Source organism: Elgaria multicarinata, chromosome 1, assembly GCF_023053635.1.
Source record: "Elgaria multicarinata webbii isolate HBS135686 ecotype San Diego chromosome 1, rElgMul1.1.pri, whole genome shotgun sequence".
Classification (NCBI taxonomy): Eukaryota; Metazoa; Chordata; class Lepidosauria; order Squamata; family Anguidae; genus Elgaria; species Elgaria multicarinata.
Genome location: NC_086171.1, coordinates 189653205 through 189680705, shown reverse-complemented (window position 1 = coordinate 189680705; position 27501 = coordinate 189653205). Strand labels below are relative to the sequence as shown.

Here is a 27501-nt window from a genome sequence, read left to right as displayed (position 1 = left end):
AACCCCTGCCAGATACTTCAGGGAGTGACTATTAGTCTCAGTGGACCAGAATCGGTGGGCACATTTGGAATTTTGGGAGTCATGGGTGATCTCACAAAATGGCTGCCACTGGTGAAGGATTGCCCATTCATAAAATTAACATTAATTTTCCAGAAGGCAAACTGATGAGACTAAAAGAAAATTAACTTGCCCAAGATTTTAATTATAAGGCAGAGGTGAGGTCTGAGCATATTGTACATTCCGGCCCAGACTTCCTGGTTGAACCGCGGGCTCAATTGAAGACGCCGACGGACCGCCGACGGAGGCAGGTAAGGCCCCCCTCCCCCTTGGTCCCTTACCGGGCTCTGCCGCCATCGCTGCACGGGCGGCGATGGCGGCAGGGCCCGGTAAACCTCCCGCCCTCCTCTCCCAGCCTTACCTGGCACCACTCCCTCCACTGCGGAGCTCCGATTTGGAGCCGGAGCTCCGCGGTGAAGAGGAGCGGAGTATGGGCGGAACGGCGCAGAGCGGAGCGGGCTGACCCGAAATTTTTGGATCGGCCCGCGGGGCGGAGCGGGGGGTCCGTGCACACCCCTAGTAGACAGTACTGGGTTAAATGGACAAATGGGCTGAAATCTTTGGGGGATGCATAATGGCTGTGCTCTCCCATTTACAACACAATACAGGTTTGTCATGTAGATATGCAGCTTTTCCACCAATATTTTCCAGGCAATGATGATTGAAAGTAAATTACAAGATGCAGGGCTACATCCATCAGGATGATCCCTATGATCAAGGGGACAAGTCAGAAGTCCATGTTTCCATAATTCAATGATTCTATGACCCTACTGCGATCAAGGAATGCTTCACAAGCCACAAGTCAATGTTGCCACAAGTCAATGATCCTGTGATCCTACTACGATCAAGGAGCGCTTCCACAAGTCACTTCCATGTCTAAAACATCATATGGGAACAGTCAATGAACATTCTCATGAGGTCATGTTCATGTGAGGGTTTTTTGGTGAGTCTGACATGTGGTTCAGTGAAATCAGTCTCCACAAACCTCATGCAGAGCCCAGATGGATCCACTGAAAGCTGAATTAAGCTTCCATGTTTGGATGGAGGCACCAGATCCTGAGATTAAGAACAGATGTTGGTCATCATTCATGGCTTGCTTGGGAACTTATGCTGGAGGATGGATTTTGGGATGATTCAGCAAAGCTCTCCTTAGATTCAGTGCTTTTCATGGCAGACCTAGAGGAACTCCTGGGTTAGTATGGAGTATAGTACAGAGAGCCAGTTAGTTTAGAGAGCCAGTGTGGTATAGTGCTTAGAGTGTTGGGCAAAGACTACAGAGACCCAGGTTCTAGTCCCCAATCTGCCATGGGGCTCACTTTGGGCCAATCACTGGCTCTCAGCCTAAAATGAGAGTAAAGTGAGGAGAAAATGAAGAGGAGGAGGATCACGTATGCTACCTTGGTCTCCTTAGAGGAAAGGTGGGATATAAATACAACAATTAAATGAACAGTATAGGTGATACAGGCAGATGGGAAAGGATACACAAAACACTGCACAGCCAGGAATGTTCCTTTTATTGAATACTGCTTTGCATACTTTCACCCATGTGGAGCACAGGAAGGTCTTGAATTGGTTTGGCTGAGAAAGACCATGGAATGACAAGGATGCTGGACTTGCTTGGCAATACCTATGACATATATTTTCTTAGTTCCTACCTAGTTAGCCTAGTTAGCCACAATGGTCATAAACACATTTCACTTTGTGTTGGATGATAGCCTCAGACATTGGGACAATTCCCATATTTTTGTTTGTTTGTTTTTGCATGGTGGTGTCATGATCTATCAGTGGCATATGGCATATTGAATGAAGCTTATGGATGCTCCAGCATGTGTCCAGGTTGTGGGCATTTTCACAATGCCCACAACTTCAGTGCCATATCAGCCTTCTATGATGACTTGGTCCAATGCACTTAAAAGAAAAAAGCAAAGAAAATCACTTCTATATTCATTACATTTGTGGGCATTATTGTTATTATTATTATTTTACTTTGTAAAATCCCTTACCTTGTTGGTCTTCACAACTTCCCTACAAAGCAGGTCATTATTATCCCCATTAACAGATAGAGAACCGAGGCTAAGTCTACACATGACACCAAAGGAGGATTAGCTACCACCAGGCTTTCCTGAGATCCTGGAAAGGTGTTGCCAGTCTGATGAAAAGTCAGTATTGGCTAGATGGACTGACTGTAAAAGCCAGCTTTATTTATATAATCAGAACCTAGGACTATTTCAATCCATAATCAATTCAATAGTTTCTATCCAGTGGTCAAACTTGGTTTTGGACGATCAAGGAGGATCAGAAGACCATGTCAGCGTACCAACAACCTTGCTAATTTTACCATTTAAAAAGTTGTTGAGAGATGTTCTTATGACTTGATCTATGGAAGTGACAACCTGGTGTAGTCCTGTAAGTACTTAATATCTACCAGGGCTCCAGCCCATCTCTTTGAATCCAAAAGTACAGGAGTTGGTTGTGTTTACTTGGTCTCAAGGGGAAACCACTTTGGACATGCTAAAACTGTATAGTCTTCTTGATCCATCACTTCTTATGCCACCTGGCAAATGAAAACACATCTCAGTGGGTAAGCCCTTGTATCCCCTAACCTGCCTCACAGGTGGAACAAAGATGTAAAAGTGTCACTGTATAGATTGAATCAGACAATTGGTCCATCTAATCCAGTGCGGTCCCACTTCAGTGACTTAGCCCTGACTGGTGACGGCTCTCCAGCTGCACCACCTAAGATCCATTACACAAGGTCATAGAATCTTCTACCTGCAAGCCCATATGTTTAGCCATGATCTGACTCAGTTCTGGCAGGCTAGGGAACCTAGTCACAAGAGCATGTTCCACCTCCCTGGTTTGGTGGTGCTTTTTGGTGGTGTGCAAAGAGTACTACCAAAAAAGGAGGAGGAGGAGGAGGAGGAGGCGATTTCCTTGTGTGGAGTGCAACACTGATTATTCCCTTTGTCTGTGACCTCCTGGGGAAGAAATGGTGCCAAGTGCACATGGATGCCATGTGATCTATCAGGATCAGATGTGTTGAATCAGGACTCAGGAGAACCCTGGGAAATACACCATGCCCTGCCAACATTCCTTGAAGCTGGCATTCTGGAAGCAGGCACTAGAAGATCTTTCTCTCTCTCTCTCTCTCCCCCAACCAGGCTGCCCCTTGCCTTGTCTGTCCCTCTCATCCTTTGTTTCTCTCTTCTTCTTCTTCTTCTTCTTCTTCTTCTTCTTCTTCTTCTTCAACAGCGGGGGTTTGTCCCCTGATTGGTAGGGGTGAGCATTTCAAAGGCCAGGCGGCTGGAGGAGGAGATGGATGGAATATTATGCTAATCCGGAGGGAGGGAGGGACCCGCCTCTCTCGCCTGCCGTACTAGGGGAGCCCGGGGCTGACTGCGAGCAAAGCGAACAGCAAGGAAAGGTACAAAAGAGAGACTTGGGTCGGGAAGGAGCTCGAGCAATCGCGAACAGAGTTCTTCTCTTTTGCCCCGGGCAGAGCTCAGATACCTTCGCCTTCGACCGCCTCTGTTCCGTGAGACGATTTCCCTCTCCTTGGAAATTTGGGAGCAGCTTTGGAAGGAGCGAAGTAACAACCCACCTTCTCTTCTGGACGGAATTTTTTATCCCTTTCTTCATCCCCAGTTTGGAAAGCAGAGAGCAAACTGGCCCCAGCAGGAAAAAACCCAGCAGATCCTTGTCGGTCACAAGAAGAGGGAAAGAGTTTGCAGCCGCGTATTTCTCGCGCTCTCTCTCTCTCCTCGGAGAACATGAACAGGGCAAGAAGATTCTCCGCGAAAGCTTCCTTTCACGCGTCGATCGCGTTGCTTTGCGTCGGGACGCTGGTTTGCCTCGCCGATGCCAAAGGGACCTATTACCGCCACCCTGTGCCTATCCCTTACGGCAGCAGATACAACCTCTATACCTCAGGATCTAGCCCTCAGCTCACGCCGGGAAAGCCCATGGGGAAGCACAAGTAAGCGATTCCAATTCCCTTGTTCGTTCTCCTCGCTAGCCTCCCGTGTGCTTCTTCTCCACCCCAGCCCGGCCAGGAAAAGGCGATAGCAAGAGAAAAGAGATGGTGTGGTGGTGATGAGGATGAGGGTGAGGATGACTTCCCAGAAATGTTCCTGGTACTGTAGCGTGGCTAGTCAATTTCACCCTCCGTGGCTGGTCAGTTTCACTCATAGGTCAATTTCATGCCAGGGGAGTATGTATGGTATATACGTGTGTACTTTACTTAAAGGTGCTTGGATTTGGGAATAGCGCTGGAAATGAAAGAGGGCATTTTGCAAAAGGAAAGGAAGTTGGGTTTAAAGCCTAGATCCAATGCGTTCTGGTCGCGCGCGCGCCTTCTCCTTCTCCTCCTCCTCCTCACCCCCCGCGCGTCCTTCCCTTCCATATTTTCCACTAAAACAGATCTGCACAGTTCATATGGATTTTAACATTCTGGAATGCTCAGGGAAGGCGGTGGGGGCGGAGATGGGCTGGAAGCAAAGGGCTGCAAAGGCTGTATATATTTATTTTATTTTCAGTTGGTTCCGGGCTGCTTGCTTTGCGGGCTGCAGCGTTGTTTGCAAATCAATATACGAGAAAAGACGCGGGGGTGAGGGAGACAGTTCTCGCTCCCGCCTCCCCCCCCCGCACCCCCTCCCCCAGCCCGCCTCTCCCCCAAAGCCTCCAGGCGCAGGACTTGAGAGCAAAGTGAACATTTTCCATTGGCATCGGGTAAGCCCACTGGCGTAAAAGTGCAAGCCACAGGTGGAGAACGGGTGGCGTTTTCTCGAGCCAGCGCTTGCCCCGTCGCCTTTTTGCCTGACGACTGGCATAATTCCTCGGATCTGAATTTGTCTCTTGGCTGGGAGGAGCGAAGCGAGGTTTGCAGAGTGCCAGCGGGGAAGGACCACTCCTCTCTCCCTCTCCCCTCCCCCCCTCTCCACCCCCCCCCCCCCCATGAGGAGGTCCCCTTCTTTTGCTCCGGTGGAACGTTGTTCAAGGGAGGCAAGGAACTTCGTTGGACTTTCTTTCTGTTTGCTTTTTGAGCAGGTAGGCAACTTGTGGCCCTCTGGATTGCAACTCCCACGAGCCCCCAGCCAGCGTGGCCAATGGTAAGGCGTGATGGGAACGATAGTCTAAAACATCTGGAGGGCACCAGCTTGCCTATTTATTATCATTTATTTAATTATCACATTTCTATACCACCCAAGAGCCTAGCTCTGCTTTAGAGGGTAGGAAGCGAAAGATTGTTCCAAAGGGAGAATTGGCGTCCTTCCTTTACTGCTCCTGAGTTTGAAGGCAGTCACATCTGAAGCAGGCTTGGAGGGATGATTCATACGCCAGTACCTCATTCCTGTAACTCAAGTCTTCCCTAACCAAGCCGTGTCCAGATGTTTTGGACTACAACTCCCATCACCTGTAACCTTTGTCCGGGAGTTGTAAAGCAAAAACATCTGTAGTGCACCAGGTTGGGCAAAGCAGTTAAAAGAGTGTGTGAGTGAGCTCGCAGGTGGACTGACACTTCTACTCAATTCAAAGCATTGGCTTCAGATTTGGGCCACAGCTAGACCTTAGGTTTATCCTGGGATCATGCAGGGTTCACCCCTGCCTGAGCACTGGATCCCCTGTGTGTCACCTAGATGAACAGGTTTGAACCCTGGATGATCCAGGGATAAACCTTAGGTCTAGCTATGGCCTTGGTCATACTTCAGCCAGACCCATTTGTATCAATGGGACTTCCATTAGCTGTGACTAACTGAAACCCCATTGACTTCACTGGGTCTACCCTAAGTATGAGTAAACCTGGATTCAACCCATAATGTTTGCCATTCTTTTGACATTTTTTAGGTTGCAGTTCTAATCTTGGGATAAAGACTTTTAAATTGCGGTGCATTTAAAAGATATCTTTCCATTGGTATCAGTGGAAGGGTATTTTCTAACCTCCATTGCCATGCAGGGGGGAATTTCCAGGGAATGCAAAGGGAAGGGAGGGTTAACCCTTCCCTCCCCAACTGTGATTTCCCTGGAACCCAACCCCCAGGCATGGCAGCTAAGCCATAAAAAAAAGGGCTCCCATTGGCACTAATGGGAAGGGAAGGTTGTTTTATTATGGTTTTGGTTGTTTTATTATGGTTTTAATTTTTGTGAACCACCCAGACAGCTTCGGCTATTGGGCAGTATAAAAATGTAACAAATAAATAAATAAATAAATAAAAAATAAGGTTGGGGGCATGTTACAGCATGTGGGGAGGGATGTGTGTTAATTCTTCTCTCCCCAACTACAATCCCCTTGAAAATTGCCTTCCACTCAAACCAATGGATACTTGGGGCTCTGGGGAATCAATCAAGGGCCCTGGGGAATAAATCTGGGGCTTGGGCCCCACAGGCCCAGGTCTAATAATGCCCATGTCTGGGAGTGAACTCCTCAGTGGGATTTACTTTTGACTGAGTAGACATGCATGGGACTGCCCTGTTGTTTTGCAAAGTGCTCCAGAATGTCATTGCATTCCTCCTTACAATAGCCCCTGTGAAGTAGGCCAGTATTGTTCCCAGTGGGGAACCAAGAACACTACTTCAGATTTCATCGGAAGGGATTTCAGAAGGGGGCGGGGGAGATGCTCAGCAAAGCTTAAAGGCCTATCGGTGGACACGCTGCAGATTAAATTGCAAATAGAGGTTTATTTCAGGAGCATTTGCTGGCATTGCTTTGTACACCACACCATAACTTTAGCAACGTTATCTATACCAGACAATCACATAACACTAACACACACACACACACACACACACACAGAGAGAGAGAGAGAGAGAGAGATAAATAAAGCAAAGGGCTTTGTGTGTTTGACCTGCATTAACTAGCACATAGGCTGGTTTAATTGTTTAAAACAATTATCTCTCAGTGTGTGGAATGAATGAATTGGGCAGACATGCTGATGCTCCTGAGGAATAATCACATGTGGTCCGGAATGGAGTCGGGGGGGGGGGGCAGCAACCCCCTGCTGTCCTGTAATGGCATCCCTGAGACTGAGGCGGAGGGATGAAGACTTGGCAAAGAGGCCATACAATAAATCCATTGAAGGATAAAGAAGTATGAATAGTGTGGACCAAGTGGATAAAGCACATTTTGTTCCCCCTCCCTTTCCCATATAATAGTACTGGATCTTGGGGTCACCTAGTGGCAGTAGATTCAGGACAGACAAAAGGAAGCACGTCACACCATAACACATAATTAAATTTATGGAATTTTCTGCCATCCGACGTGTGGCAGCTTAGATGGCTTTAAAGGTGGATTCTTAGACCCATTCATGGAGGATGGGGGTCTGTCAATGGATATCCACTTTCTGAAGCAGCAGGTCAATGAATGGCAGTGGCTGGGGTGCAACAGTGTGAGGGTGGGGGGAGAGAAGGGGTCTGTTGTCTCCATGCCCTGCTTGTGGGTTTCTGGGAAGCATCTGGTGGTGGGAAACAGGATCCTGGCACAGGTGAAGCAAACAAACAAGCAAACTCAGTGGAGACTGATGGCCCTGAAGTCAGTGGGGCGATAATCCACTCCAAGTTTCAGTCAGGACCAGTCAGAACTCTGAAGGAGCTGTCCAAGGTACTGGTTGAGACTCTACATTACATTTTCTGATTTTAACTCTGCCCATCACATAAGTCACTAAGAGCACGCTTTCTTCCCAATCCTTGCAGCCTGTACAGTGGCCTTCCCCAACTTGGGGATCTCCAGATACTTTAGACAGCATTTCCCAGCATTCTTGACCAATGGCCATGGGGCTGATGGGAGTTGAGGTCCAAAACATCTGGAGGGCACCAGGTTGGGGAAGGCAATTTATTTTATTTTAAGTGATTTTTGGCTGCCTTTAATGGCAGTACCATAATGGAATGTGGCAAAAACATCTTCATGCCATCTTCATTCTTGATAGCAGTATGTGAGTTTTGTCTTGGGCATCCATGCCTTAGTACACACAAAAACACACATACACCATTTGTGCAGCCACTTACGCATCACCAAAAAAGAGGACATAGATTTGCATAAAATTCGTATCACCTCATTTATATCTAAAGACACACATTAAGAAACAGTTGTTAAAATTTAAATAGAAATACAAGACTGTGACCAGGGCTAGATTTCTTCACTAGTGCTTTTTATCAGTATTGAAGTACACTGATACCTGTTCGGTATATTGCTTTTCTAGTGTTATTTCCCACTGTTTATCCTGTACTATCCAAAATACTACAACACATTTCCTTGCATGTGCTAGGAGGCATAAATGCACAAAAGGGATATAGCATCACCATGATGGGATCGTATCGATATGAGTCATGAGGTGTAGATCCGGCCCAGGTGATCTGTGTACCTGCTCAGTCTGCATCATGTGCTCTTCTTTGGGTTCTCTTATTTCTGCTTTGTGAACCCCTTCCCCCCTTCCTATGTTTTAATGTGATTTTAGATTGTAAGCCTCTAGGCAGGGTATCGCTGTTTTATTTGTATATTTTGTACAGCACCAAGTACATTGTTGGTGCTATATAAATAAATAATAATAATAATCTTCATCTTTAAAACGTACTTGGAGTGAACATCCCTTCAAAAAGAGGCTGGCACCTTCAAATAGAGGACAGTTCTCTGTAAAACACATGACAACTCTAATTAGAAATATTCCTGGATAATGGATATACCACCATGTGCTGTAACAATTCTTAGAATGGCATCTTTTCCTTAGCGCCCCCCCCCCATCTTTCTGGGCTGAACTATGTCTACGGAGGACAGATAGATCAGCCTTCTGCAACCTGTTCATGCCAGATGTGTTGGACTACAACTCCCAACATCCCTGGGAGGGTGTGATGGGAGCTGCATTCAATAGATATAGAGGGGAGCAGGTTGGCAAAGGCTAACATATATTCTGTCTTTGAATCTGTCTCCAGATTGTATATCTAACATGAAGCCATTTGGCACCTGTTGAGCATAGCTATTCAAGAAGACATGTGCTCATTCACTTCCATCATGTCTCTCGCTCTCCCTCGCTCTCTCGCTCTCTCTCTTCCCTCCAAGATTATTAGCTGCTGTTTCAGCTGAAAGGAAAAGTCCAGGCTCAGTCTATGCAATGTGAGAATCTGATTTTCTCTCTCCTGGGAGAATTTTGTAATCACTAAAAGGGAGTGCTGTGGCTGGGTTGGTTGGATGAACAGGCTAACTGATTGGAGGGGATTTTAGGACCTCCAGGATTCAGAGTTTGGAAGTTGCACCAGGTTGGGGAAGGCTGATCTAGCCCAAAATTCTGTCAAAAGAGTGGATCACACCAGCAACATGTCTCCTTCCATAGGTCAACTGAATCCAGAATGCAGTGTGCTACATGCAGAGAGTGGGCTTATGGGGTGAAAGCTCCTCCACCATGCTCAGTGGTATAGTGCATGCTTTGCATGCAAAAGTCTCAGGTTTCATACTTGGCATCTTCAGGTGGGACCCATCATGCAGCTAGGGCTGGACCCTTGAGGCCAAAGTCCAGGGCCCCACATTCCAATCCGCCATGACCACCCAAAGAGCAGCAGCTGATGAGGACAACAAGGCAGCAGAAGCAAACTCCATTTTATTTCTGCAGTCATGATGATGCTATGATTTAAGTGAGCTTAAGTCCATAGGATTGCGCCCTCACTGCTCGGAAGCTCCCGAGCTTGGAGATTTCCAAGGTTCCTATGCCATGCTGGGCTGTGGATGGCAGGTGGGGAGGAGCAGTGGAGGAGATCTTTGCCTGCCCGTTCACTGATCTCATGTACTTTTGTTAGATGGGCTTTTAAGCCTGTCTAGTGAGGATGCTTGCGGGCTGGGATACCAATGTAATAAATAAATAAAGGGAGTGGGGCCTTGAGAAAGGGGAATGCCCATCTGGGGACTTCAAGAAGGTTGCATTTGGCTCCTCTACCTGAGGTATTGCAACCTTGGTCTATAAGGATGTGGGTTCGCTACAGCAGTGGACAAGTGTTTGGCAAGTCAAAACCAATGAATGAAGATGGGTTTACACATGCAACAAAATCAGCTGGTAGAGACCAGAGGGAATAGAACAAGCAGTACCACTTCAGACTGTACGTGGGCGCTCAGCATGCAATTTGGAACATTCCCCATGAATTAAAAACTCAAAGATGGAACTTGTATCTGCAGCCTAAAGTAGTACTGTCTACTCCACCAGCTCCAGAGTTCTACCAACTCATGCCTCTTCATTTAGTTCTGGCCAGAGATAATGTGGCTCATGTGCACAGACAGTGTGGGCTAGATCCAAAGTCAGTCATACTTTGAGTAGACCCAACATAATCCATGGGTCTTAAGTATGGTGTATTTAACCTTATACTGTATTGCTTTGCATATCACTTAGAAATTTTGATTAATGTAAATGACTCAAATTATTAATTCGGATCCAGTCCTACATATGCTGCTCCCCTGTGCCAAGTTGTGCCCTTGCAATTACCAGGGCAGCAAATAGCAGCACAGGAGAGGCAAGTTCAGGACCCAGTGATATGCCTAAGTCGGGGCCATGGGCTCTCTTACATTTCAGCTAGGTATGCCACAATCCCATGCCGCTCATGCCACCTGTCAGAGACCAGTCACGAGCAGGCACATCTTCTTGAGTGATTATATAATTTGGGATCAAGATGTATTTTCCCACCGCTCCAGATATATTTGTTAATAGCTGTGATTGTTGAGGGCAGGAAGAGTGGGTGTTGGGTGTGGGTGTTGCTTTCTCCCATAATATGTTGTTCAGAGCTCTTTGTTATGCAAGTGTTTTGGTTTACTGCTCAGTGTTCACTCATGTCCTCCACTTATGGCAGACCATAGTCTTCACCATGTGAGTTGATCTGCAGATTGATAAAACTTGGGTGCCTTGTGGCTGTTGGTAAATTTGAAGATCTTACATTCCATCTGTTCTGTTCTATCACTCCCTCAGCTGGTGAGTGCTGACTGAAATGGAACTGAATTGGGGCCACTGTGAAGCAAGAGGGAAGTATCAACATGCTCAGGAATACCCCAAGGCTTGTCCAAGTTAATTTTTTTTAAAAAAAAACCTAAGAGGGCAAATCCTCCCAAAGAACCCAATGAGAACTGAGCATGTTCTGTAGAAAACATGGGAGAATGGATTAGAATAGAGTATCCTTTAAGAGGGCATGGCTAGCAGGAACTCCTGTTAGAGGTGAGGGTACACCTCACTTCCGTCAGGTCTCACTTGTTCTATTCTATTCCCATCTTCAAGCAGTGACCTTCCATTCCCGGTGTAGCAGCCTCCATTACACTAGTTATAGTGGGCATCTTTCTTTGCAGTTGGGTTCTAATCCCCAAGTACCCAACATATGTTAAGGCTGTCTCATTTCTTTGGCCAAGCTTATAGCATATGTTTTCATGTGGAAGGCTGATACCAACTTTCTATGGCCTACAGGTGGAACAACTTTTGAGTTTAAAAGTTTCATGTAAGTTCTCAGGTCTTCAGGTTCTGAATTTGTATCTGGACATCATAAAATCCAAAGACCTCAGCATTTAAGTTTCAAGTCTAATATTCAACTTTTTGGTTTGGTGGATGCAGCTTTTGATGAGAGCATAAGGGTGTCCTTACTCGATCACATCAAAGATCTATCTAGATTGGCAATAGTAGTTGATCTCCCCTGGCATTTTTTAAAAAAAAAAATAAACTCAGATTTCTCTACTCTTAGCCAGCTTTCCACCCAATATTTCATAGGGAATTCACTTAAGATTTGCAACACTATTTTTTAATGCTAAGGAGCTGGTCACAATTTTTGCTGTGCTTTGCTATGTCCTCCAATTTTCTTTCTTTGTTTTACTGAGTTTCATTATTATCAAATTGCAAACACATGGCATTCCATTGGCGAGTTATTACAGCAGTGGTTCCAGGATTCCTAACTAGCACTGCAACGAAATCCTCAAATTTCAGATTTTCTGCATTTTGGATCCTAAGATTTCAAATGTCCATCCTGCATAACAGATCTTATAAGGGCCATGCTAGCATTTCCTTTTAACTTTGGACAACCTTCCTCAACCTGGTGCCCCCCAAACATGTTGAATTACCACTGCTTGGGGATGCTGGGAGTTGTAGTCCAATAAATCCAGAGGGCACTAGAAGGATCATTAGACAGTGGGAGATTGTATTTCCTTACTGTTGCTACCCCACCCCTCACGTCTGTCCCACAATACTTCCTCTTTCTTTATACAGGGAAGAAAGAGGAAGCAAACAATGACCATGAGGCACATTCAGTGGTTGTTTTAATCCACTGCTTCTCCTGCACACAGCAGAAAATGACAGCATGTTTTGCTACAGCCAAAAAAGTCAGATTTTCCAGAGGTGGGGGGGTTGCAACAGGAAAATTAGCAGAAGGGGCAAGAAACAAATGGGAGGCAAACATTGTTGTCAAAAGGAGTGACCAGTAACCATGAGTGACCAGTAACGAGCGTGCAATAAAACACTTGTCTGATGACGGACTAGGTTGGAGGTAAGCTGATTTAGGAGATCTCAAACTGGAAACCTGTAGCTTCCTCCTACTAGAAACAAAAGTAACACATCATATTAGAGATCTTCCTCCTTCCAGAGGTCTTCCTTTTATCTCTGAAATAATGCCTCCACTCTCAGACACCCAGGTTTCATCTCCTCCCACTTCACAAGTCTCTGGGACCTACTTTCTCATCTTGTGATTTGATCCCGGCATTCTTTCATAGTGCCATCTGCTGTATCCCTGTCCCCTTAATCCTCCTTCGCAGTGTTGCCATCTGTAACATGCTACATTCTGAATGTCTCATCCCATCCCATATGTTTTCAATTTGCATGCAAGGACTCTGGTCTGAAATACTGTCTCATCTTCCATCTGTTCTAGCAATCCACACCTGTAGTCTCCTCCACTGTAACTATTTATTTACTTGATTTATATCCTGCCTTTCTATCAAGAAAATGATGCTCAAGATGGCTTACCATCCAAAATTTAAAATAAAAGCTTGATTAAAATAATGTCAAAATAAATAGATTAAAAACACAATTGAAAAAGGCAACAGAAACAGCACCCAACTCAACAGTCTATCTTTCCCGCCAAAGGCCTGCTTGAAAAAGCAAACAAACATATTTGCCCGCCGGTGGAAGGACAGCAGAGAAAACAGCCTCTTAGTCTCCCCCAAAAGCTCCTTCCATAGCTTTTCTTGGAGACCGTAATTCCAGCCTTTGGTTGGTTTGTGACATCTTACTCACCTGCGTCATCTCAACTTCACCTGAGACACCCACAAGCTACTTGACAGGACTATCCATGTCACTAGCACTTAGGACTACTTCAATCTCCACTGTGCTTATGACGTGTGTGAGGGTTTTGGCCTACTGCTGCTGCTCCTGTCTCACCTTTATTCTTTAGGCTCCACAGCTCTACAGCCCAGCAACTTAGCCCTCAGTTTCTCATTCTGCTGCTACCATTAATTGTTCTCTCTTCCGTCATTCCTCCACAGACCACACCAGTTGTTTAAATGTAATTTGAATTTATTAACATAAGTGCATGTACAAGCTTAATGTTTTCTTCAGTTGAAATGTGAATGGTTACAAGATTCTAAGCGTATTGGTTTCCATCAGTTCCTTCTCTTACAAGTTTTACTATATAATACTACTGTCTATATTATTCAACTATCTTTATTCCCATATAATCATCTACTTCTCTCATATATTCATAAACTTTCACTCAACTAACTTCTCTTCACAGAATCCTAAACCACACTGTCTAATATCTTACTCCTTACTTAACTGTATATAGATACATTTCTCCAGCTCCTCCCACTCTTACTCAGCCAATCAGCACTCCCCTTCAACCTTCCAATCAGCACTCAGGCATTCAACCCCCTTTACAAATTGTAAGTACTTAGAGGTCTACGTACTTCCTAGAATTTTAGCATAATATAAACAATAACTTTGTAGATATTATTTACTTATTTATTATTTATTACATTTTTATACCGCCCCATAGCCGAAGCTCTCTGGGTGGTTTATATTTACAGCATATAAGACAGCTGATCATCAATGGTAATCTAGCCCCATCCACGTGTGCTTAGGTGGGGCCATCAATGCACCAAATCACCACATGTGCAACCTGGAAGAGCAGGAGCTTGCTTAACAACTGTTATGTACATTGGTGCCCCTTCTGCTGAGTTCCTTGAAGGAGGAAGAAAGGGCCATATCATCCTGCTACGTAAAACTTCATCCCAAGGCTGTCTTTGATTTCTCTTTGGGACAGGGGAGAAATTTGTTCAATTTGCATTTTAATGGTTAGCACTTTCGAACAACTACACAAAGTGAACTTCTGTATTTTGTAAAGCAGGACTAGCTGTGACTAACCTTCCACAATCCTTCTAACACATACATTATTTTTGGGAAAATACACATGTGATTCCCATTTCGATGTTGGCCATTTAAAGAAGCTTGAAAAGTACTAGGTACGGGTGTGCTCTGCTCTGTTACGGATCCCCGCATCCAAAACGGAGTGGGCCGATCTGGACCTCCGAAGCCCAGTTCCAGAGTGGATGGGGGGAGGTCCGGATCAGCCCGAAGCAGTTCGGACCAGTCTGAAGCTTTGGAGCCAGGTAAGTGTGGAGGGGAGCTTACCTGGCTCCCCCGTCTGCCGCCGCCACAGTCCGTGTGGTGACGGCGGCAGAGCCAGGTAAGTGGGGGAGGGAGTTACCTGGGGGGAGGGGGGCTTACCTGCCTCCATCGTGGTCCGGGCGGCGGCTTCAACTGACCCCCAGGCCTAAGGCCAGAAACAGGCCGTGGCCTGTTTCTGGTCTTTGGCCTGGGCATCAGTTGAAGCCGCCACCCAGACTGCGATGGACGCAGGGAATTACCTGGTTCCGCCACCGCCGCCACAGCCATGCGGTGATGTCGGGGGAGCCAGGTAAGGGGGAGGGGGGCTTACCTGCCTCCATCGTGGTCTGGGCGGCGGCTTCAACTGACCCACAGGCCTAAGGCCAGAAACAGGCCATGGCCTGTTTCTGGTCTTTGGCCTGGGCATCAGTTGAAGCCACCACCCGGACTGCGATGGACGCGGGGAATTACCTGGTTCCGCCACTGCCGCCACAGCCATGCAGTGATGTCGGGGGAGCCAGGTAAGGGGGAGGGGGGCTTACCTGCCTCCATCGTGGTCCAGGCGGTGGCTTCAACTGACACCCAGGACTGAGGCCGGAAACAGGCTGTGGCCTGTTTCTGGTCTTAGGCCTGTGTGTCAGTTGAAGCTGCCGCCCAGACCACAACAGAGCCAGGTAAGTGAAGGAGGGGGCTTATTCGGCCCCCATTTTGTCCCCCTTTCCCCATTTACCTGCCTCCACCGCCCACTGCGGAGTCAAGTAAGTGAGGAAGGGGGGCAAAATGGCATCCAAATATCAATCTGGACCTCCGGATCTTGCTCTGGATCCAGTTCTGGAGTGGATCGAGGGAGGTTTGGATCACCCCGAACTGGTTCGGGCCCAATCCAGAAGGTCTAGATCAGGATCTGAACCGGTTCAGGGGCCCTGTGCACAGCCCTAGTACTAGTGATATTTCTACCTATGAATTGCAGAGACTGAGCTATGAATCCCTTCTGAGTCACCCAGGCAACTCTTGATGATGATGATGATGATGATGGTGATGATGATTTTCAAGATAGCCCAGTATCCATCTTGGTAGTGGAGTCCCTCTAAATTCTATCTTCTTTCCTTGAGACATTTCCAGGTCAATGATATCAGCTGGTTGATTATTCCAAGTGAATGGCAGTCTAAGGGAACCCTTTAACTGTTTCAGCCCACTGGCAAATACTAGATAATTGCAGGCAAAGTTCTAAGTGATCTTGCAAATCTGATCTGGCCACCAGATATTTGACCAAATCTTTGCTTTGCTTCCAATGCAGGAGCTACTGTGCATATGTGGTGCATAGGAATGTAACATGCACCCTTCAGGATGGAGCAGAGAGCTATGTGAAAGCTGAATATCACAAGTGCAGCTGGGGACCAAAGTGCCCTGGGAAAGTCCTGTAAGTATATGCAAGGATGGTGCTGCAGCAGAGTGGGCACTGCGGATAACTATCAGCATATTTTGCCTTGGTTGAAAGAATTGCCCTCACAGCCACTCCTGTGAGTTAACCATCATGATAAAAAGTAGCAAATGAACTGTTAGTATGATGAACTCTTCCCCAACCCTTCATTTTCCTATTGGATCTCTTCCCCTGGTTTCTCTGCCTGCCTTGCCTTGCCTTTTTTCATGCCATTGTTTACTTTGCTGGTCCAGTGGCCTTTGGTAGGCAAGTGTATCACAGGCTTGCCAGCAGCTGCTATAATGTCACCAAATGGCATGGAAAGTTAGAACTAGCCAACTAAGACCCTTTCTACACCATACGAGTGTAGAGGGAGGGGGGGACGAACTCGGACTTGCCTTCTTCAGGGATTGTGCCATGTGTCCAAAAGGAAGCATGACATCTGGGATGGGAGGAGGGACATGGCGCAAGTCACGGCCGCCATTTTTTTTAAGGAGCCAAAGCGCACTCGCACTCTGACTCAAGGTAAGTTGGGAAGAGAAAGTGGGGGGGAGGAAAGGCCCGACCCTGGAAGAAGCCGAGCTGGACACCCACACGTTGCGCCGTCTCGGGATAATCCCGAGACTGCGGGAAGAATCGGGTTTTCCCAGGTATTATTTATCCCTGAGAAAACCCATGCTTGTCTCCCCTTGCCCCCGGGAGTCCCTGTACATCACTTGGATGCACAGGGACTCGGTCATGACCAGCCCAGATTTTCGGGCTGCTGTGGAAACAGCCTAAGAGAGATTTGGGAATGGAATTCTAAGCTAATTGGTGGGAAATTCAAGATAGTTAAAAGGAAGCTCTTCTTCACACCATATGTATTTAACCTATCAGATTTTTCTATCACAAGATGTAATGATGGCTACCAATTTGGATTACTTTAAAAGGGGATTAGACAAACTCAAAGAGGATAAGGCTATCAATGGCTACCAGTCATGATGTATATATGTTACCTCCAGTATCAAAGGCAGTATGCCTCTGTATACAGGTTGGTGGGGGAAATGGAATAAATAAATAAATATCAGTTGGATGATGCTATTGCACTCATCCTACTTGTGGGTTTCTCATAGGTAGCTGGTTGGCCACTGTGTGAAAAGCATGGCTCTTCTAATATAGTTAAGCATTGCCCAGATGCAATGAATATTGCAGTTGTAAGATTGATTGAGTGGCTTGGGAGCCTTGTGGTGATGAAAAGCCGTTGAAGAGAAATAGACATATGACACTTGCTGCTTACGGTATGCGATGCTTAATTTAGGGCAATCCAGGCAGCAGCTTCCCATGCTGCCATTGGGAGCTCTGTTTTCCCATGTCATTGTTTTAAGCTCTTGTATAGCACAATCTTAAATATTGGAAAGGTTCTCTTATGCCTGCCTGCTTCCAACAAAGGCCCATGCTAGCCAAGAGTCCAAAAGCAGCTCAGCATGACCATGTAGGAAGGTCATGACCATCAACCATGTTGATGAGGATGTAGTTCTTGGAAGTTGATCCAAATATAGCACAAATCCTTCACATGCTATGGACTGGACCCAAAGAGCCATGAGTGGAAAGAAAATCATCGTCAGCCCCATTCCACAAACGCTTGCACAAGAAAGTTCATGCGATCTTGCCAGAGGTGGATTCTGTAACAGGACTTCTGCTTGGGTGAGAGGGTGCACAGGCAGGTCCCCATCATCCTTAATGTTGGCTTCACTTTCTCATGTGCCAGGTGGAAGATGCCTTCTATTGAGCAGAAGATGCCTTCTGTTTGCACAAGAGCCCCTTTGACTCCTACCATATGCTTTTAGACACAGAGGTGACACAATGGAACCAGTTACCTAGGGAGGTCATGGGCTCTCCCACATTAAAGGCCTCCAAGAGGCAGCTGGACAACTAGCTGTCAGGTATGCTCTAAGGTGGATTCCTGCATTGAGCAGGGGGTTAGACTTGATGGCCTTAGAGGCTCCTTCCAACTCTACTATTCTATGATTCTATGAGTCTGTGAAAGGCAGTTGATGAGGATGAGAGATCCATAGGCATGAGAGGGCAGGTCTCAGTCCCAAGGGGCTTACAATCTAGATGCAGACACACAGGCAACATCAGAGGCCAGGAAGGGACACAAAGACAGGTAAACAAGGGCAGAATTGGCAAATATTTCAGTTATGCATACTTTAGGCTTAGTTAAAGTAGAACAGCTGTCCTGGGGCCCTCTGGAGGCTGACTTCTCACAAACTTAAGAAATTAAGGCCTGCCTACCCTGTCATGGGCTTCTCCCCAAAGAATCCTGAGGATTGGTGATGTGCTGGATTCTCTGTCAAAAATCTGTAGATGCCATCTTATAGAAGAACTACAATTCTCAGGGTACTGAAGAATGAGGAAATGGCTTTAAATTTATTTACTTGTTTTATTTATTTTTACTGCATTTCTGTACTGCCCAATAGCCAAAGCTCTCTGCAAATCTGTAGGATGGTTAAGGTTAAGGGAAATGCATCACCAAACAGTGGGAAGGAGAGACAAAAGATTTGCAGTTTTGCAGAAAATTTGCCTATATTCAAAATTAGAATTAATGACTCTAATTTAAATAGAAATGCTCTACGTCTCACCATCGTGGGGACAACTGTGGCCAGGTGTCCTGTGCCTCCTGCTTCAAGGCTTCTCCCTGCTCTCCTTCCTTAGGATTCTTTATGTTTATCTTTATATTGGACTGGACAGCCCTTTACAGACTGTCCTCTGTAAAGCAGGACACATAGCCACCTTAAAGAATATGTCCTTAGATTAAGGCAAATGCTTTGGTTGGCTGCCTGTGAGGCTGCTGAATGCCAGCTCTCTGCAGCCGAGGACAGTAGCTTGTCAACTAGAGATGCAATTGACGAACCAATTATTGGAAAAGGAAATCACAGCCTTACCTTCCCAGCCTTTCATAACAAGCACGAGGGATTAAAAAAGGATGTTTTTTGAACAAAGCCGGTGCTGCCAGATGAACTTTCTACATGGCTTGGAAAACTGCGAAATCGATGTAGCTTTTTCCAGCCACCGGGGCCACTGGTAACTGTTTATCCAGCTGCAATAAATACTTCCTGTTGCTGACATGTGGAGTGGAATGGAGTTTTTGCACTTTGAGAGGAGTGTGTGTGTGTGTGTGTGTGTGTGTGTGTGTTTTCCTGAAAAGAAGCAGTCTCATTTCTAACTGGAAGCAGCAGCACCAAAGGGCAACATGGCATAGTAGAACTGTTCCAATGCCAACTCCCTTCCCGGTCTGACCTGAAAAAAAAGTTCTGCTCTCTTTACAACCCTGACCCTCCGCCAAGAAAAAGAGAGAGAGGTGGGCAGCAGCCCAGATGGTTGCACAGAGCCAAGGTGATGGCTCATGCGCCAGTGTTATTGTTGACAGTGGCTCGGCTGGGCAGCTTTTTCTAGACTCTGCGATCTTTCCAAACCAGGTTTATGGGCACACGAGTTCTTTTCTTTCCTTTTCTTTTTTAAAAAAACCCTGCCGCAGTAACTCAGAGGCTTCTGTGGGGAGCAATAATCTTTAACGGCCTGCATTCTCCATTCCCACTCATATCCGTCAACGAAAAAGAAGACAAGCAGAAGCCTACGGCAGCTTCTGATGCAGCATCCCAAACGAAGGCTGCGTGAAGTGAAGGCGTTTCCAGTGTCCAGTGTTTTGCGGAAAAACAATGAAGAACGCATCCAACCCTGAATAGTTTGCCAAAACAGTTGCACAGCAGAGGTACAGGAACCATGTTGCATTTATTACGGCAGAATTCACCCATCAGATAAGATGCCCAATGGGAGAGGGCGTGATTCTCATGACAAAACTGGCATTGGGATGCAGGGCATGTGGCAAAGCAACTGGGCAATGAACCAGCTATCCTCCATTACCAGAAAGATTGAAATGCCGTGCATCAAATCAAGAAGACAGACGGCCTAATCCACAGCATTTTCGAGAGGATTACCATTAGCCTTGCTGATATGTAAAAAATAATAATAGCTTAATAGCATAAAGTATGTATACCTGACAACAAGGAGCGTGGTGTAATCTCGCTGGGCGTTGACAACTTTGGCTCTAGTCATGCTGTCAAGCAAGCACATAATCACTTCATCTTATCACTAAACCTGTACTGCTCAACTCACATGTCCATGCTGTACCAGAACCTGCTATAACTGGGCTCAAGGCATATTCCACAACCATTTTTGGTTTGTAAGGATCAGTCCTCATTTGGCATATCTGTAACAGCCAGGCATATATAAGTCTGTGTAAGAGAGTTAAGAGCACCAAGGGATAATTCACAAATGAATATAAATAATCAATGCATCAATCTAGCAAGGACATTTTGCTGAATGTAGTACAGTTTCTGAGCCAGCATGCTTAGGATTGCTGCTCTGTCAATGGCCTAATCTATACCAAACAGGATATTCCACTATGAAAGTGGTATGAAAGCAGTATATGAAAGCAGTATATAAAAGGCAGGAGTCACACTACTGCTTTATAGAGGCACTGAAGTGCACTGACAACTGTTGGGGCCCACTGGCAGGGCCGGTGCTACCATAAAGGCCACTCAAGCGGCTGCCTAGAGCGTCAAGGTAAGGGGGGGCTGAACGCCGCACCCGGAAGCCGCTTTCCCACAGTGGCTCTGAGGGCGGCTTCCGGGTGCACTGTTCTGAAGCTGCCCACCTGCCCCAGCGTCCTGGCTTCACTTCGGCTCGGCACTCACCCAGCTGAAGCGAAGCCACGCCCGCCCCGCACCCACTCCAGCGTCCTGGCTTCACTTCGGCTGGGTGGGCGCCGAAGCGAAGCCAGGACGCTGGGGGGGGGAGGGAGGGTGGCTTTGGAATGGCACGCCCAGTCAGAAGCCACTCTGTGAGAGCAACTTCCAGGCATGCCGTTCCGAAGCCGCCTGCCTGCTCCCCCACCCCAGTGTCCTGGCTTCGCTTCGGCTAGGTGGGTGAGATGGCACCCTGCGCCCAGGTACGCTGGGGTGGGTGAGGGTGGGTGAAGGCAGCTCACCTGCCTAGGGCGCAAAATTGTCTGGCACTGGCCCTGCCCACTGGCACATACCATATACCGCTTTCATACCGCTATAACCTGCTTGGCGTGGCTCCTGCCTTTTATATACCACTTTCATAGTGCAATATCCTGCTTGGAGTAGATTAGGCCAATGTCTCAACACTTGGTGATACATCACTCAAGGACCAGCAGCTGATGCATGAGCTGCCTCTGCAGGAAAATATGATGGGGCTTGAAGAAGTCACGTCAAAGCCCTTTTCTACAGGATTCGATCAGTATTGACTGATTCACAGATGCGCATATCACTCAGTATTACACTCATCAGGTTCACCCTAAAGTTCACTTCACAATCAATTATTTTTTAAAATATAAAAAAGATCTGCTCATGGCAGAGCAGGAGCCCCTATGAATACCAACCACTTGTTTGCTGCTGCTAGGAGCAACGGCACGCTGCCAGGGATGGCGGCAATGAGCAGCCAGAGGGCAGCCAGAGGACCATTCTCACTGTGTCTGGATCCCTACTCAGTGGTCACCTCAATTCAGTGCTGATTGCTTGAGACATTAGGGTGTGCCTGGGCACACCTGGCACACCCCTTGGGCACACCTATATATGGGGATGGGGTGAAGTGGCGTCATTTACATACTACACCCCATGAGCCATATGGTGAATAGTCAAAAACAAAGATCAGGAAATCTAACACACAGAATCAAATCAGCAAGTAGAGCTACACAAAGATCTGGTCAAAGGCAAGCCATTAATTGTCCTATTTTACAGGTGAGGAATCTGGGTCAGCCATAGCAGAGTTAAAAACAACAACAGTCCAGCTTGTTAAAGTATTGGGAGTCAAAGCCCCTTGCTGATCAAACCCTTGCAAATTATCCAAAGATCTACTAGTAGATTTTGATTTACCTTCTGTCCACCCCTGCTCTACCTTTCACATTTGCAATGCATGTTAAAGATGAAAATGACTCTAGAATGTTGATGGATGATGTTTCCTGCTGAGCTCAAATGGGGCTTAGGACAGTGCTGCAGGTGACATTTCTGCCGTTACTTGGTCGATCACTTTATTTTTCCAAAACAGTGCAAGAGCTTAGAACCGTCTCCTTAACACCAACTTTTCCTTTTCTTTCCTATTAGTTGGAGACTACATGTTTCCCTTTAAACTGCTTCCTAGAGTCTCTGATTTAGTGAGCCACTGTTATAGGGCCTTCAGATATATTATAAATCCCAAAACAAAAGAAAAAGTCATCACCATAATTCCTGGGCACAGAAGCAGAAGAGTGATAGTGCGGACATGGCCTGGCAGTGTTTCAGTTCCTCTGTAGGGCAGCTGCTGCCATCTAGTGCTAAAAGACGGTGCTTTAAGGCTTAGTAGAAAAGGTTGGCTTGGGCTGGAGACAGGTAATTTTTCCACACCAAACAGCAGCAGCGATTGCCTCATCCCACTTGTGTTTTTGGTTAAAGGTTTCACAGAATGTTATATCGTTTTGGAGACTACAGGAGTAGTGGAACAAAATCCAGAGTAGCAGCATTTTTAAGGTTAGCAAATACATTTTCCTGTAGTGGTGGTGGTGGTACGGAGATTATTGAGGGAGCAAGCTACTTGCCTGGGGGTGCATATGCCTCCCTCATTCCCCTCTCATATGCAAGGAATTGGAGAGAAGTGACTCTCTGTTCATGTTTGAATGGTAAGATATGAGTCTGTTGTATCCAACCAGCAAAGCCTCTCAAATCTAATCCACCAGTAACATCAGTCAAATGCATGTCTGATTGGTCCACCAACATTTCAAAGACTTAAGATCTTCTGCTTTTTACTTTCTACATCAGGGGATGTGTATTGATGACATGAGTATGGGGAAAGAATAACATCACAACCATTCTTAGCATGTTGTGGAAACTGTGTGTGAATGCCTCACCACTTGTCTTGTTCCATCACTTTGTCTTAGAAGATCCACAACCTGAGCGCTTCTGGGGTTTTCTTGATCTTTGTGTTAGGCTTGTTTTGGCCCTGATGTTCAACTCTTAATATTGCTTTACGTTCCTTCCCTGTTGGCAATCAGGTACCGCACATTCTTCAGACCGAGGTACAAGATTGGCTACAAGACCGTGACTGAGATAGCATGGAGGTGCTGCCCAGGCCTCATGGGAGAAGGATGCCATGACAGTCCAACTGACCAACCAGGGCTTCTGCCCCAGCACCCTGGTCCCAAGATGCCTCCTACTCAGAAGTTGTTTCCAGGTCCTAGAGTTCCCCCTCATCCCAAAATCCATGCAGATCCATTTCCAGGACCAAAGAAGAATCACTATGGTGAGTAGCAAATCCTTTTTATGTCCATCTTTGAGTTCACAGAATCCAATACTTTGGTCAATTGCCTTTTCAATAATATCATTATCATCAGCAGGAAGCACCAGGACCAAAGGAGCAGATAACACTTCTTTCCCAGAAAGTAGATCCCTACTGGGGATGATGAATGAGAATCAACATCAACTCAACAGTGTGAAAAATCCTGCCCTCTGTCTTCTTCCCATAGAGGGCCTATTATTATTTTTTAAAACCATGGGCCATTTCTGAGGTTACTATAGGGGCTTGAGAGTCTCTATATTTCTACACATCTCTTAATGCAGGGATGGGCAATTCCTGTCCCACCTGATGCTTTGGCCTACAATTCCTATCATTACTCTCCTAGGACTGATGGGAATTGTCATCCAAAACATCTGGAGAGCCACAAGTTGCCCACTCCTGTCTTTATGGATGCTTTAAAAGCATCTGTTCATGGTGACAGGCTGATAGCAGTTTACCAGTTATGCCCCAATGAAGTGCATCATAGGCACACTTAAGGCTACGCTATGCATCCACCTGTACTGGATTTCAACTGGAGTAATTATCAGCTACTTGGTAATACAAGGGTCCTCCAATGGTTCCCATAGAGCAGCTCCCAGTATGGTGCCCATTGGTGTCCACAAAACTTTTTATTATTATTTTTCCAATTTTTAAAAATATATGTACATGGATTTGTATATATCCATAGCAATTGAATACATGTGAAATGTATACAACTTTCTCATAATTATACATAGGCTTTAACAAAAGCAGACCAAATACCCAAATAAGTATCCATTTGAAGGGGGCGTCGATATTCCACCCATTTAAATATTGAAAGTGCTGTAAGGTCCTCAATCCATTACATTATACGAGTCAATGTTGATCCTTCCAATATTGTAATTTAAGTCTTTTAGCTGCCAAAAGGGTGCAGAAAATCCATTTATGTTGACCATTGGCTAATTTCCATGAATCAGGTAAATAAATTAAAAGAGTATGTACAGTAGTGGATATTAAAGACTGCTCCAGTACAAAAAATTATCTGTCTAGTAATCTCCCCCACAAAAGAAGCAACTACTGATCATTGCCAAAACATACATTTGAAAGAGGTGTTTGCTGAATTATACCACCAGGAATTAGCTGAATTAGACAACCCATTACTAAAGAGACATTTGGTGTCCAATGGACATGAAACAAACATTTTTGCTGAATAAGATGCAGCCTAAGATCCATAGATATGACTGGTAGACACCAAAGCGGCAATCCCCTGTTTTGGCATTTTGGGGTGGTGCCCACAGTAGTTTTTCAAATTCTCAAATGTGGCCATGGGTCCAAAAATGTTGGGGAACCCTCTCTTAGTATATGTACTAAGAAGTATATCTAATTAGTAGTATAACTGGTATGTTATATGGCCCCTGTGAATTAATATATGTGCATATAATAATTTCAGGATTGCTTCCTGTCTTCTTTTGCTTTTTCCCCATAATAAGCATGGGGTAAGTTTGGGTGCAGGACTGCAAGAGCAGCTCTCTTATGATGAACTGGAGAGTCTAAGAAGATGCCATCTAAACATATTTAATTCTTCTTGTACATAGGTCGAAAAATGCCTAATTTGTTTGGAGATAGACTGGACCGGATAGAGGAAGAAGTCAGGCGTCTCTCACAATCCTATGACACCCTGCACAACATGGTGAGTGGCTTGGGGGACCACTTACGGCTTGCCATCCAGGAGGACACCAGCAAGATGATTGGATCCCTGATGAACAGCCCAAGTGTGCCTGATTCAACCATGGGGTTCGGAGTCATTCCTGATGGGATTGTGGATGCAGCAGACAAAGCTGACCTCTCCCCTTATCCACCAGTTGGTGAAATTCTAAGCAAAGTGACTGAGGTGAGTGATTCACTGAAAATCAAGACTGACTTACTGGAAGAGGTACATGGCATGGTCCTGGACCACGATGGGCAGATCAAACACCTGCTAGAGTCAGCCCGGCCATCACCCCTCACTTCCATTGATATGCTAGAAGAATATGTGGACAGCAGGCTTAGCAACCTGCGGGTAGAACTCCTAGATGGCTTTGAGAAAAAACTGGTGAATATCCAGAGCACATGTGATTACCGGATCAAGGAAGTGCAGCAGCAATGTGAGGAAGAGAAAGCTGCCAACCTACGTCTTCAGCAGACCTTGGATGGCAAGGAGCTGGAAATCAAGAAGGAGATCTCCCAGTTGGAAACCCAGATCCACGGGCTGACAGTTGTGGAAAGCTGTTGTAGCAATTTGAACTACCTCACCAAACGGATGGATATCTTAGAGAAGGGCCTACACAGCATTTCTGAGTCTCAAAAGAACTTACACTCCAGGATGGATAATGACCTTTCCACAGTCACCTTAGGAAGTCTCTTCGAAGGACGCTTTGAGGATCTTGAAGCTAGGCTGAATATCACAGAGAGGGAAACAGGAAGTTGTTGCTCCAGTGTGGAGGACAGCATGAGAGGTCTGCTGGGATCAGAACTGGATGGCACAAGGACTTTGTTTGATGATAAAATGAGAATCTTGGAGGAGAGATTCATGACTATTGTAGGCGATGTAAATAATGTCAGCTCCACAGTGGGAATAGATGGAGCTTCAGTGCCCCTCTTAGAGGGAGAGCTTGCTACCATAAAGAAAGAAACAGATGAAAAGATGGAAATACTACAGAGCCGGCTTACTACCTTGGAGAGCACATGTTTGCTAGGGTGTGCATCCACTTCCAAAGATGTAGAGATCTTTCGTTCAGAGATTGAAGAGTGCCAAAGCAAGAATCAGGACTTACTGCTTAGGATGGACAGCAACTCTGACTTGTTGCAGAAACTCAATGCTACCATCTTGGAGATCCAGAGACGGATTGAGGAGGAAGCAGCAGGGTCTTTACAAGGTGAAATCACACTGCTGAAGATCAATCTGAATACCATGACCAAGTCTTTAACCGGGCTGAAGGATTCCGTTTCCCAGTACTCTGACACAGTGCTGCATGTCAACTCATCCCTAGATGAACGTGAACGCAAAATAGAAGATGAAGTCCATTCCATTCAAGAGAGGATCAGTGACCAAGGCTCCCAACTTCTGTTCAGTAACAAGCGTGTCCTGAACCTAAAAGGAGACCTTGAAAGGCTCAGGTCTCGGATCATCAATGATATGAGCAACTGCAAAAGCGCTGCTCTGAGCTTGCAAAAGGAAGTGCTCCAGTTTGATGACCGCGTGGCTCAGGTGGAGGACATGTGCGGCAGACTGGGCACAGTCACGGGAAGCCTGGACCACATCAGAAATGAGTTGGAGAACAATGCAGGAAGCATGTGGGGCTACATGAACCACATGAATGAAACCTTAGCTGCCCACTCTCAGGAATTAACTGTACTCAAGGATAACTTGTTGGATTGCCAGGCAAAAGTCACAGAACTGGCTGAAGACATCAGCTTCTTAGAAAGCAAGGTGCAAGGCCACCAGCACTAGCTATATCGAACCCAAAGTACAACTAACTTATATCATGCCGACTCCAATGTGATGATCCCGGGATTTTGTTTTCCTTTTGTTTGGGGAGAGGGGTGGGCTGGAGGAAGGTTACCAAACGTTAAAAGCTGCTATAATCCCTTCTCTCATTTCTTTCATATGAGTGACATTTTTCATTACAGTTTAAGCTGTACCTTTGCCATTACTGTACTCTCAGAGGACATTCAGCAGCTGTACTTATGTAGCGAAGTGCCTTCCCATAGAAGGGGTCATGTTTGGGTTACATTTCCAATCCGTGGTTCAGTTCAGGAAGAAACTGGAGACAGACATGTCTAATGGATTCTTTGCTTTGGGAATAATTAAAAAACCTGCTATTTAAGAGCTGGGGCAGAGAAAATCGGTTTCTGCCAAATATATCCATCTAGTGGAAGTAAAGGTCTGGTTGAGGGACCATTCAAAGCAATATAGTCAGCTAAGAGGAGACTCCAATTTCAACCCAGACCTTTTTTCCCCCCTTACATTTTGTACAAAATCTGGAGTGGAATTCTTCATGGCAGCATTGACTGATACAAACCTATGGGACACTCATGCAG

At 46.0% G+C, this 27501-nt stretch overlaps 1 protein-coding gene across 1 annotated transcript; it reads left to right on the top strand.

Moving 5' to 3' along the window:
- The first annotated feature begins 3823 nt into the window (after positions 1-3823).
- Positions 3824-27287, top strand: EMILIN3 (elastin microfibril interfacer 3). The gene is made up of 4 exons (XM_063145558.1): positions 3824-4033; positions 15949-16071; positions 23162-23409; positions 25017-27287. Exons 1-4 carry the CDS (start codon positions 3828-3830, stop codon positions 26909-26911), a joined length of 2472 nt encoding a protein of 823 aa, XP_063001628.1. The 5' UTR covers positions 3824-3827; the 3' UTR covers positions 26912-27287.
- Positions 27288-27501: the final 214 nt, after the last annotated feature.